Source organism: Salvelinus namaycush, chromosome 20, assembly GCF_016432855.1.
Source record: "Salvelinus namaycush isolate Seneca chromosome 20, SaNama_1.0, whole genome shotgun sequence".
NCBI lineage: Eukaryota > Metazoa > Chordata > Actinopteri > Salmoniformes > Salmonidae > Salvelinus > Salvelinus namaycush.
In genome coordinates this window covers 40,340,027-40,353,453 of record NC_052326.1, presented here as the reverse complement: position 1 = coordinate 40,353,453, position 13,427 = coordinate 40,340,027, and the positions used below count along the sequence as shown (strand labels likewise).

The 13,427-nt window shown below is 42.2% G+C and overlaps 1 protein-coding gene and 1 long non-coding RNA gene across 4 annotated transcripts in view; one reads left to right on the top strand and one right to left on the bottom strand.

The window, feature by feature from the left end:
- Positions 1-1,937: 1,937 nt before the first annotated feature.
- The window catches only part of LOC120065345 (ubiquitin carboxyl-terminal hydrolase 48-like), a 20,780-nt gene continuing 9,290 nt past the window's right edge, over positions 1,938-13,427 (bottom strand). For all 3 annotated transcript variants that reach the window (XM_039016267.1, XM_039016268.1, XM_039016269.1), the window contains exons 13-27: positions 12,171-12,371; positions 11,960-12,074; positions 11,634-11,776; positions 11,218-11,417; positions 10,946-11,068; positions 5,284-5,345; positions 5,069-5,179; positions 4,248-4,378; positions 4,023-4,129; positions 3,797-3,904; positions 3,419-3,601; positions 3,162-3,287; positions 2,960-3,008; positions 2,805-2,831; positions 1,938-2,677 (exon numbers count right to left, since the gene is read on the bottom strand). In XM_039016267.1, coding sequence (XP_038872195.1) covers positions 2,655-2,677; positions 2,805-2,831; positions 2,960-3,008; positions 3,162-3,287; positions 3,419-3,601; positions 3,797-3,904; positions 4,023-4,129; positions 4,248-4,378; positions 5,069-5,179; positions 5,284-5,345; positions 10,946-11,068; positions 11,218-11,417; positions 11,634-11,776; positions 11,960-12,074; positions 12,171-12,371 — 1,709 coding nt within the window. In that variant the 3' untranslated portion in view covers positions 1,938-2,654. The remainder of the gene's footprint in view (positions 2,678-2,804; positions 2,832-2,959; positions 3,009-3,161; positions 3,288-3,418; positions 3,602-3,796; positions 3,905-4,022; positions 4,130-4,247; positions 4,379-5,068; positions 5,180-5,283; positions 5,346-10,945; positions 11,069-11,217; positions 11,418-11,633; positions 11,777-11,959; positions 12,075-12,170; positions 12,372-13,427) is intronic.
- On the top strand, positions 6,068-11,825 carry LOC120065347. Its single transcript, XR_005478667.1, has 3 exons — positions 6,068-6,200; positions 10,709-11,517; positions 11,640-11,825. It is a non-coding gene; the product is annotated as an uncharacterized LOC120065347 (long non-coding RNA).

Sequence of the window (13,427 nt, the reverse complement as noted above, 5' to 3'; positions counted from 1 at the left end):
GTGTGGGGGCTGTGCTTTGGCAAAGTGGGTGGGGTTATATCCTTCCTGTTTGGCCCTGTCCGGGGGTATCATCGGATGGGGCCACAGTGTCTCCTGACCCCTCCTGTCTCAGCCTCCAGTAGTTTATGTATCGGGGGGCTAGGGTCAGTTTGTTATATCTGGAGTACTTCTCCTGTCTTATCCGGTGTCCTGTGTGAATTTAAGTATGCTCTCTCTAATTCTCTTTCTTTCTTTCGCTCTCTCGGAGGACCTGAGCCCTAGGACCATGCCTCGGGACTACATGGCATGATGAATCCTTGCTGTCCCCAGTCCACCTGGCCGTGCTGCTGCTCCAGTTTCAACTGTTCTGCCTGCGGCTATGGAACCCTGACCTGTTCACCGGACGTGCTACCTGTCCCAGACCTGCTGTTTTCAACTCTCTAGAGACTGCAGGAGCGATAGAGATACTCTTAATGATTGGCTATGAAAAGCCAACTGACATTTACTCCTGAGGTGCTGACTTGCTGCACCCTCGACAACTACTGTGATTATTATTATTTGACCATGCTGGTCATTTATGAACATTTTAACATCTTGGCCATGTTCTGTTATAATCTCCACCCAGCACAGCCAGAAGAGGACTGGCCACCCCTCATAGCCTTGTTCCTCTCTAGGTTTCTTCCTAGGTTTTGGCCTTTCTAGGGAGTTTTTCCTAGCCACCGTGCTTCTACACCTGCATTGCTTGCTGTTTGGGGTTTTAGGCTGGGTTTCTGTACAGCACTTTGAGATATCAGCTGATGTAAGAAGGGCTATATAAATACATTTGATTTGACACCAGATAATACAGGAGAATTACACCAGATATAACAGACTGACCCTAGCTCCCCAGCACATAGACTACTGCAGCATAGATACTGGAGACTGAGACATGGGTGGGTCAGGGGACACTGTGCCCCGTCCGACGATACCCCCAACAGACCACCAACTTACTACCCTAAGACAAGGCTGAGTATAGCCCACGAAGTTCTCCTCCACCGCATGAGCACAAGGGCAGTTAGTCGCGCCAGTGCCTTGCTGTTTACCTTCGCACCCCTTGGCCAAACTACACTCAATCATACTGAAGATGAGTCTTCAGCAAGGACTTAAAGGTCAAGACCGAGTCTCTCACATAGATATGCAGACCATTCCATAAAAATTGAGCTCTATAGAAATCCCTGCCGTTTGCAGAGAAATTCTAGGGACAATAAGGAGGCCTGCGTCTTGTGACCGTAGCATACATGTCTGTATGTACAGCAGGACCAAATCGGAGATTAATTTATACACATTCAACAACAAAAAAATCCACTTTGACATTATGGAGTATTGTGTAGGTTAGTGATAAATTTCAATTTATTCAATTTTAAATTCTGGCTGTAACAGCAAAATGTGGAAAAAGTCAAGGAGTGTGAATACTTTCTGAAGGCACTGTATTCTAGTCATGGGTCATCCTATAACTACTGCTGTACATACCTTTTCTATTCATATACTGTTCAAACTGTCTATACACACAAACCATATATATACACACACACACATACATACATATTTTCCAGATTCTGACTGCTTGTTCCGATACTTTTTGGTTATTGTATTGCTAAATACTACTCATGTCAGAGCTAAAAACATAAGCATTTCGCTGCACCTGCGATAACATCTGCAAATCTGTGTACATGACCAATAAACTTTGAATCTAAAAACACCAACCATGCTCTCTTGTAGATGCACTACACATCCAAACTTGGTTTACTATGTGTATTAGAGAACGAGAGTCGATACTTTATCAATAACATAGTGGTATGAAAGAAGGGGTCAGAGAGACGGTTTCCCGGACACAGGATTAGGCTTAATCTGTATTGGGGAAACCTCCCCATATTTGTTTTCTTCTTCACACAGTGCACAAATAGATCCAAAACAATGTGTGTGAGAAAATCTGTAGAAGAAAAAACTACTTTATTGCCCATATGAAATAACAGAGGAAATAACAGTTTACATCAAGGCCTGCATCGGTTTCTGACTGCAGCACAAACCTAATCTAAATGTGCAATGTTTTTTTATTAATTTAAGAAATATACATATATTTTATTATTCTAAATGCAAGGGAGTATTTTGTTAACTTTGTGGTTGAGGTACGTAATGTTAAACCACCAAACAGTTACAATGTTCAATATTTAAGAGTTGCTCATGCATTCTTTAAATGTTTGAATACATTTTGCTGAGAGACCACAATTTTCCTTTGAACAAAAAAAAATGTATCTTGTAAAATTCAATTGGGTCTATCCTCTCAGAAGTCTACGGAAGCAGACAGAAGAGAAGTTTGGGTTCCACATTGGAAGATGCCACTCGATTCTCATGACCCGTTTCTACTCACAGCCCAGGTGAAGAGAGTGTGACCACAAAGTCCCAGAGAATGCATAAACGTCTTTAAATATTAAAAAGCCAGCAGATAATTTTTAACAGAGAAATAACCAAAGGATTTGCAACAGTCACAGCTTAAAATACAAAAACAAAATCTTTAGAAAACGACATAAGAGAAAACAAAATTAAAGCACTTTTTTCCAATTTATGGACACTACAAGCATTTGATTCTTGTTGTCCAGCTTCAGTCCACCTCGAGGGCAGAGACTGTCATGTCTTCTTCAGTGACCGAGAAGCCCAGTGCCTGAATGGATCCATACAGTATTTTTTATTGATTTGTTGTATGTCAAAGATAACAGTTGCACATACTGCAGATCAGGGTTAAAAAACGAATTAATGCAAACATGATTGCGATCAGAACATATCCTTACCTTTAAATCCTTCTTCAGGCATACAGACTGAAAAAAGAACACAGAAACTATTGTTAGCAAATGGAATCTTTCAATTCATAGTGTACAAAAGATTCAGGGTATACAAAAGAAAGAAGAGAAAAAAATAGAAAAATGAGAGAAGAAAATAAACATACCCTGATAAACATCATCCAATGCTGCATAATCTGCTATGGGTTCATCAGCCTGAAAGAAAAAGACAAAACGCATATTCAGGAATAAGCAACTTCAAACCATTCGCTGCTCGTCTCCGGTAATGACGTGTTCACTTTCATATTAGATACTAGTTTTTACCCCATTCAAGTTTATAATCGAATCTAATATAAATGCGGTACATACCTTCAGACAGATGACGCTCTCTGGGATGACTCCTAGGCTGCCGAGGGTGGCAGAGTCGTCCGTTAGACACCGGCCGTCGATCGACAGGTTCTGATCAAACGGGGCCACAGAGAAGGCATGCATGATCTGAGGGAGAACCATTAACACACACCAGAGTTAGGGATCAGGAATCCTGAGATTCAGTGTTGAGCAAAAGCAAGGATGATGCATTATGGTTATTCAAGCCTCCATCGATGGCAACACTGGTGACCCCTCACTTGTATTTTGAGCTCCTTGAGCGTCTGATTGGCTGAGACGATGAGTGCTTTCTCTCCCCGGAGCTTCCTGTGCCTTGTGCTCCTCCTGATACCTGATTTGCCGCCACTGGCCATGGGGGACGGACTTACGGCAGCACCGATGGTGCCGTCACTCAGCCTCTGACGCTTCGCCCCGTCCTCTATCTGGACAGACATCATGTGACCAGGAAGCAAGGGAAACATCGGGCAATATCCATGTCAATCATCCTCTCAGCACTTCTACATTAATCTACATTAATGGTAAATGGCTTAGTACACAAAACCTTTACTCAAGCATTCAATTCTTAGAGACTTATAAGCAATAAAAAGTGAAACTGAGGTGAGGGGTTTGTGTCCTACCTGGCTAAAGTCAGGGTCTCGCTCTCCATCCACCTTAGTAACAGGCTCCTCCCTCTCATCCTCTGCCTCTGACCCACTCACATTCACCTCAGGAGCTGCCTCCATTATCTAAATAGGAAGGCAGTTGTATTCTTCTCTGGAGATTCATACTATTTGCATATTACACTCTGTGACAGACATATTTACTAAAGAGAGAAAGAGGGGAAGGGGAGAGAAAGACACTCACCCTCTTGTCGTCTATGACCTTGCGGACGTAGACTGTGGCTTGTGCGTACTCTCTCATGTCCCTCTGTTGCTGGAAGATGAAGCCTTCTCTGCAGTCCCTACAAAGCTCTGGACACAGAACACAAACACAGTCAAACAGTCCCTCTGCACAGTTCTCAAAGAATCATAACAGAATAACAGCATTAAGTCACACAGTCGAGGGAAATCATAAGGACTTGAATCTCACCAGGATGGGTGGTGTACTCCACACTGGAGCCGTTGGGTGTGGCCTGACTGATCCGGCAGATGGAGATTGGCTGATCAACCAGGAATTGTCTGCTGATCACCTCCCATTCACCGGGCCAGAGAAGAGCTATACTGTGCAAAGTGAACAGCACACAACATGAAACCAGGAGGGATGGATGATAAAGACCAGAGCAGTGCTGTATAAAACACAACATGAAACCAGGAGGGATGGATGATAAAGACCAGAGCAGTGCTGTATAAAACACAACATGAGACCAGGAGGGATGGATGATAAAGACCAGAGCAGTGCTGTATAAAACACAACATGAGACCAGGAGGGATGGATGATAAAGACCAGAGCAGTGCTGTATAAAACACAACATGAGACCAGGAGGGATGGATGATAAAGACCAGAGCAGTGCTGTATAAAACACAACATGAGACCAGGAGGGATGGATGATAAAGACCAGAGCAGTGCTGTATAAAACACAACATGAGACCAGGAGGGATGGATGATAAAGACCAGAGCAGTGCTGTATAAAACACAACATGAGACCAGGAGGGATGGATGATAAAGACCAGAGCAGTGCTGTATAAAACACAACATGAGACCAGGAGGGATGGATGATAAAGACCAGAGCAGTGCTGTATAAAACACAACATGAGACCAGGAGGGATGGATGATAAAGACCAGAGCAGTGCTGTATAAAACACAACATGAGACCAGGAGGGATGGATGATAAAGACCAGAGCAGTGCTGTATAAAACATGAATACAACATGGGTCGAGAGGGGTCAGACAGAGGTCAGTGAAGTCACTCACTGTTGGGCGTCTCCCATCAACATGGAGTCATGGGTGAACATGAAGCCTCCATGGGGACAAAGGAGCAAACTGTTCCCCACGCTAGACACTGGGGTGGTCTTAGTGGGCCTCCTACAGAGAGGGAGGGAGGAGATGAGAAGTCATTCATGTCTTCTTTGGCTGTTTGAATGGTGAAGCACTCAAAAAACAAACAGTAGGATTCGGACTGGACTTACCTGATGAACTTTCTCCACTCGTCCACAAAAAACAGAGGAACTATGTAAAGAATGTCCGTCTCCTAAAACAAAGATTGGATTCATCAGTATGTCAACATGTCATCAACAAATATTCAGTTCAGCCAATAAGATATCTATCAAGTGTACAAACTGTTAATACCTCTTATTACCTGTGCAATAACCATTATTACCTGTGTTATTACACGTGTACTAACTTATTACTTGTCTAGTAGGCTTGGGCAGTATACCGGGGTATTTCGAAAAAGCCACAGGATGGTCAATAATGTAACAATTCTTTTGACGTTTTTTCATACATTTTAATAATTGTAGCAACTTTTTTTTTTTTTTACCCCTTTTTCTCCCCAATTTCGTGGTTTCCAATTGGTAGTTACAGTCTTGTCTCATCGCTGCAGCTCAAGGTCAAGAGCCGTGCGTCCTTAGAAACATAAGCCAACCGCACTGCTTCTTGACAAACTGCCCACTTAAGCCGGAAGCCTTCCGCACCAATGTGTTGGAGGAAACACTGTACACCTGGCAACCGTGTCAGCATGCACTGCACCCGGCCCGCAACAGGAGTCGCTAGTGCGCGATAGGACAAGGACATCCCTGCCGGCCAAACCTTCCCCTAACCTGGACGACGCTGGGCCAATTGTGCCCCATGGGTCTTCCGACATTCTGGACTCGAGCCCAGAATCTCTAGTGGCACTGCAATGCAGTACCTTAGACCCTGCACCACCCAATTGTAGCTACTTTTTAAGTAAACACCTGCAGTCAACTTGTGCAATATGTTAGGAGTTAAAGCAGATTGCGTTCATTTCACAGCTCAAATTATTTTACATTATAAAACAGTTCCCCAGAACAAATGAGCCAGTCACATGTTTCTTTGTAAATAGCACAACAGGAGAAAGTGGGAGCAGGTGAGTCCAGCTGTGTATTGACAGGGGTCGTGTTTTATATTGAAAGTCAGTGTGTTTATGCTTCAACAGAGTTATCCGGGGAGTGCAACTACAGTTTTCCTTCACAGAAAATACATTAGTGCAACATTCCGCTACACTGAAAAGTACCGGAGAAAGGTAGCTACACATCAGTGCTGTTGGTTTGTGAATTCTCATCCAGTGGAGAAGTGCAACTGAAACACAACATTTGTCTGTGTCGAGCAGAAATTACAATAAGATGCATTTCAGTAAGATGCATTATATTTCTTATGAGTTTCATAATTTTTCTCTGTGTGAAAAACTCCTAAATTCAACTTGCTAGTTTTCTACAGTGGCAAGAAAAAGTATGTGAACCCTTTGTAATTTCCTGGATTTCTGCATAAATTGGTCATCAAATTTGAACTGATCTTCATCTAAGCCACAACAATAGACAAACAGTGTGCTTAAACTAATAACACACAAATTATTGCCAAACCTGTCCCAACTTTTTAGAGTACCAGATGCGCTCAGCAAATTGGAGATTCAACTCGCGCTCGTAGCACCCGCCGATTTGGGGTTCTCTTTGAGTCTGTTTGCTTTTTAGACACGGTTCCTAATTATCACAAAAAGCAAAACCACTTTGAAAACATAAAAACAAATGATCGCATTGACACAGACCGCAAATTGGCAACACAAAGCTTAAGTAGGCTACCGCAAAGGGAATATGAACGCAGTTCGCTAGAGTCCGGTGTTTCAGCCTAAATTGCCTATTGTATTTCTTTGCAGCGAATACATCATTTCAGATTTTCGAAATTGATAACATCTCAAATCTACTGCAAAGGCATTTTAGAAGCATTGCTTCTATAGCCAATACCGGACACTCATTCATTCTACATAGAACAGTCTTCTAAACTCCCGACTCCATTTAATGCCAATATGTTTATATTTATTTTTGATTATACTTTTGTAATGCTTTTTGTGACGTGGATCATAATTACAGTTACAGTATATCAGGTTGCGTGATCCTCGTAATGTTACGTGGAAAATACAACTAATGGGACGCAGAATTAAATGTGTATCACACTCGCACAAATGCGACCAGTTATTTTTCGTATTTGCATTTAATTTATTTCACTAGCAAATGCGAGTGAACTGCTGGCACTTTAGAGCCCACTGAATGTCCATCTTATGTTCGCTAACGTTAGCTTGAAACAATTAGTGTTTACCTTTCCACAACACACGGAGTCGAAAAGGGATTTGTCCATGTGTTTACGTACAGCTGACAGTCACCAAACTGCGTACTTTTAACTCGGATCTCATACCTTCGTACATGGACAGAGAATTGCGTAGTTGGGCAAAATGCGTGCATGTTGGCAGGTCTGTATATTGAATACATAATTTAAACATTCACAGCTTAGGTTGGAAAAAGTATGTGAACACCTAGGCTAATGACTTCTCCAAAAGCTAATTGGAGTCAGATAACCTGGAGTCCAATCATTGAGATGTTGGTTAGAGCTGCCTTGCCCTATAAAAAAACCTCACAAAATGTGAGTTTGCTATTCACAAGAAGCATTGCCTGATGTGAACCATTAAGAATTGTTGCATTGCATAAAGCTGGAAAGGGTTACAAAAGTATCTCTAAAAGCCTTGATGTTCATCAGTCCGTGTTAAGACATTCTCCATTTATAGACAAAGTTCAGCAATGTTGCTACTCTCCTTAGGAATGGCCGTCCTGCAAAGATGACTGCAAGAGCACAGCGCAAAATGCTCAATGAGGTTAAAACCTTTTCTCAATAGGGGGTGCTGTTTTCACTTTGTAAAAATTCGTTCCCAAATTAAACTGCCTCGTACTCAATTCTTGCTCGTACAATATGCATATTATTATTACTATTGGATAGAAAACACTCTCTAGTTTCTAAAACCGTTTGAATTATATCTGTGAGTAAAACAGAACTCAAGTTGGAGCAAACTTCCTGTCAGGAAGTGAGAAATCTGAAATCAGGCAGTCTGTTCTAGGGTCAGTTTATTAATTTGCATGTATTCTATTGGTCGACATGCACTGCATACGCCTTCCCCTAGATGTCAGCAAGTAGTGAGAATTGGAATGGTGTTGCTAGGCAGATCTGAGGCCATATAAAGGGTTTTGGAACGTGGGGTACACTCTTTTCAACATTCGCCATGACGCAAGACAGACCTCAGGATGGCGTTCTGGAAAGCTCTCGTTATAGGCCTTAGATATATCCGGCTCTGATTTTATTCGATATAGGTGTTAAAAACGTCATAATGTAGTTATTTTAAACCGAGTTATATCATTTTATATCAGTATATTGCGATTTTCTGAATTTTCTTAGTGCTGCGTTATAGTGAGTTGGGCACGTCTTTGCCACATGGCTAATGTTTACTGCTAATTCCAAAGTTGAAGGCGACAATCTACAATCGAGCAACGATTTTTCTGGACAAAGGACAATTTGCCCAAGATTCTGATGGAAGCTCATCAAAAAGTAAGAACTATTTATGATGTTAATTCGTTGTTCTGTTGAAAAATGTCGAAAAACTACTATTCCGCCATTAATTTCGGTGCGGTCTCGCTTTAACGCACGCTGTATGTCGTAGTAACGTTAATTTTAAACATCTAACACAGCGGTTGCATTAAGAACTAATGTATCTTTCATTTGCTGTCCAACCTGTATTTTTTAGTCAAGTTTATGATTAGTTACTGATTAGATTAGGTGCCTCTCCTAAGATTTCTCCCGACATTTTGTTGGCAGCTTGGCTACTATTCTCATTGTATAACCACGATTTGTGCCGCTAAATATGCACATTTTCGAACAAACTCTATATGTATTGTGTAATATGATGTTATAGGACTGTCATCTGAAGAAGTTTGAGAAGGTTAGTGAAAAAATTAATATATTTTGCTGGTTTATTCGTTATCGCTATTGTTGGCTTGAATCAATGCTGTTGTGTGGTTGGCTATTGTAGTAAGCTAATATAATGCTATATTGTGTTTTCGCTGTAAAACACTTAAAAAAACTGAAATATTGGCTGGATTCACAAGATCTTTGTCTTTCATTTGCTGTACGCTGTGTATTTTTCATAAATGTTTTATGATGAGTATTTAGGTAATTCACGTTGGTCTCTGTAGTTATTCTAGTTGCTTTGGTGAGAGTTGTGATGGTGGCTGCAATCTAAAACTATGATTTATACCTGAAATATGCACATTTTTCTAACAAAACATATGCTATACAATAAATATGTTATCAGACTGTCATCTGATGAAGTTGTTTCTTGGTTAGTGACTATTTATATCTTTATTTGGTCGAATTTGTGATAGCTACCTATGCAGGAAAAAAATGGTGGGAAAAAAAAGTTGTGTCTTTTGCTATCGTGGTTAGCTAATAGAAATACATAGTGTCTTCCCTGTAAAACATTTTAAAAATCAAAAATGATGGCTGGATTCACAAGATGTGTATCTTTCATCTGGTGTCTTGGACTTGTGATTTAATGATATTTAGATGCTAGTATTTACTTGTGGCGCTATGCTAGGCTATGCTAGTCAGCTTTTTTACTGATGAGGGTGCTCCCGGATCCGGGATTGTGACCAAGTAGAAGTTAAGAATCCTAGAATGTCAGCTAAAGACTTACAGAAATCTCTGGAACATGATAACATCTCTGTTGACGAGTCTATGATACGTAAAACACTAAACAAGAATGGTGTTCATGGGAGGACACCACGGAAGAAGCCTCTGCTGTCCCAAAAAAACATGGCTGTACGTCTGAAGTTTGCAAAAGTGCACCTGGATGTTCTGCGATACTGGCAAAATATTCTGTGGACAGATGACACTATCTGTCCGCCAATTGAAGCTCAACAGAAGTTGGGTGATGCAAAGGACAACGACCCAAATAATAGAAGAAGTAAATCATCAACAGAATGGCTTCAACAAAAGAAAATACGCCTTCTGGAGTGGCCCAGTCAGAGTCCTGACCTCAACCCGATTGAGATTCTGTGGCATGACCTCAAGAGAGCAGTTCACACCAGACATCCCAAGAATATTACTGAACTGAAACAGTTTTGTAAAGAGGAATGGTCCAAAAACCTACCGCTGTGTAGGTCTGATCCACAACTCCAGAAAACTTTTGGTTGAGGTTATTGCTGCCAAAGGAGGGTCAACCAGTTATTAAATCCAAGGGTTCACATACTTTTCCACCCTGCACTGTGAATGTTTACACGGTGTGTACAATAAAGACAGGAACACGTATAATTGTTTGTGTGCTATTAGTTTAAGCAGACTGTCTATTGTTGTGACCTAGATGAAGATCAGATCAAATTGTATGACCAGTTTATGCAGAAATCCAGGTATTTCCAGGGTTCACATACTTTTTCTTGCCACTAAGTGGGTGAATGAATGAGACGGACAGCACATCGTTAGCTTTCTGCTGTGTTTGAGAAATCTGTACCGCTGCCAAACCATCTTGATTTCCTTGCGTTTTTTTCTCCTCTCCATTCTCAGCCCATCTGCTCCCCCCACCCATTCTCTGAGCAGAGCAGGCAGACCAGTTACCCTAGCGACTCCACAGACACAGCGTTGTCACATGCTGCTCCAGAGCCAGGACTGTTCTTCCTTCAGACAAGCATGCGTCAAAACTTTGATAATTTGCACAATGTCTCGTTCATATTCGCTTGTAAATGTCCACTCACCAAAAATTACAGTCTGTATTGTTATTACCTGTGCACTAACAGTTATTACCTGTGGCCACTTGGTTAGTGTGGGTCTGTTCTTCTCCTGGAACAGGTTGAGGAGGGAGCTCTTCTGTTCTGATGCCATCATCCTGTTCAGAGCCTCATTCTCCTTCCCCTCACGCTCCAGCCTCTACAGGAAAACCCACAGGGATACCACACAGCTAATAGGAATGTGATCAGCTCAATTTGGTTTTTCCATTTACAAGGCTAGAGAGGAGTAGGGAGAGAGAGACAACAGTATCTCTATCCCTCCCACCACCTCGGTCCATCCCTTCTTACCAGGCACTGCTGACAGGGCTCCTGTAGCTGGGTGAACTGGGGGGCTCTGGGGAAATACACCCTCAGTTTGGACCACACCTCCTCCGTCACCAGCCGCCTCTCGCTCTCAAGGATATTCAGACCACCATGCCGACAGAGGATGTCCTCGTTGAAGGTCTTCATCTCCTCCTCGTCTTCATCCTGGTTCTCTGGGCCGTACTCTGGAATCAGACAGCAATAGTCAAACAATACTGGGCCACACTGATAAAGAACCAGACAGCAATAACCAATCTAATCAATCATGATCTCCGCACAAAGGAGGTGAATATATGTTATTTCTGACATGATTCTAATAATATTGTAGTTACCTACTCTACATGTCATTGTGACAAGTAGTTTTCCAAATTGTACTCTGTGACCTCTGCTGGTTTGTGTACCTTTAGTATCAGTGATCTCTGGTCCCTCTCCGTTGGTTTTGCCGTCGATGTGTTTGGTCTCCTCCTCGTCCTCATCCAGCTGCTCCAAGGCCAGCTGTCTCCAGCTCCGAAGAGACGTCTTGCCCACCCAGTACCCCCCATCACTGTCAGATAGGGGTGAGATATTAGAACATACACACATTGCGCAAACTGCAATCGCTAGCTGCAGTACTACAAACATGTCTGGATCAATAAAAGATACTGTTATTTTGTCTAACTTTCTGCACTGCGAGGACTGTTTTACGAACACAAAACGTTGCCATTAATCTGTGTGAGTGAGTGGTTACCTTTTGGGCGGGCCCTTGACAAGGTTGGTGACTTCTTTGTAGTTCTCGGCCAGCTGGTTCTTTAGCCGCAGCACCCTGCATCTCTGGCCCACACATTCCTCACAGAGAGTTGACCCTGGACACAGGGTCACACACACACACACAAACACACAAGGTCAGAGGTCACAGAGAGGAGCTGAGACTATCCATGCATATCAGCAATGTCTCTTACCATCTAGTCTGGGTCCTCCGCCGTATCTGTCAAAGAGAAGCTCTGCTGCTTTAACAGAGATCCTCTTGGCCTCCCCCACCTTGTCTGGGTGAAGTTTACCGTGAGAACACAGGAAGTTGCCGTTGTCGATTTCTTTAGTGACCGTCGAGTCGTCCAGCCATTTCTTCAACCACTCCAGAGGCACAAACTCATACTGCTGGCCTGGAACAAACACACAAACATGAAACACTCGACCCGGACCTCAACCTTGTAAGATGGACATCTTAGTTGAACTTCAGTGCTGGGCAAAATAACTCTGGATAAAGAAAATGGGCAACACACTGTATATTGCACTCGTACAACATTTATTGTAAATACATCAGAGCTATATTCTTGTGTGCCTTTGTTTCTTTACAAAGTAAGCAAAGCTACTGTTAATGCACCTGCATAGTATACCAGGGATGTGGTATAATTAGGGCTGTCAAAATTATCTCCGCAAATTATTTCTGACGCCGTTAATCGCGACTCCATTTCTTTACCGGACGGAACCTTTGAAGCGCAGGTGTTTCCGTACTGACCCTTTTAAAGCGCAGAACACAACTACAGCCAATACTTGTGCCTTTACGTCACTGAAGGCCGTGTGCCTCTAGCTAGCAACCTGATAACTTGACCACATAATTGGATGGCACAGGAAGAACTGAGAAGGAATAGGCTACTTAAAATGATCTGGGCCCAGTTTCCCCGATAGTGATGCAACTTAGGCTTAGGAGTGTTTTAATGATGCATCTTTCCTACAATGGCCGAAGATCTAATATGTGTTACCCAAAACACCATGCACTGAGAAGTCGCTAAGTGCGTCGTTGGAGCATGTGTCGATATTGACAGGATAGAAAGGGAGTGTTGCTCTCGGATCAGCTAATATGATCAGCTCCTTGGGAGATATTACCAACTGAGGCTGCAAATATTGAGGTGGCTTATTCAAATTACTTAGGCTACCTAATAAAAATGCACAAAAAAAAAATCACAGATTTGGTACAAAATTGCGCACGTTAGGCAATACATCATGATATATAATGAAATAAATTACAGACAGTTGCCTACAAGTAGCTAAATATAACTCGATAGATTGAACATTACATTTATTTTAATATGAATGAAATAGGCCTATAGTCTACTGTTTATATTTTAATGCGTCATCTCGGTTTTCATTTCCCGCATATTTTTATACGTCGCATGTTGTTCGCACTATGTTCTGAAGTTATCGGCAGTCACAGAGAG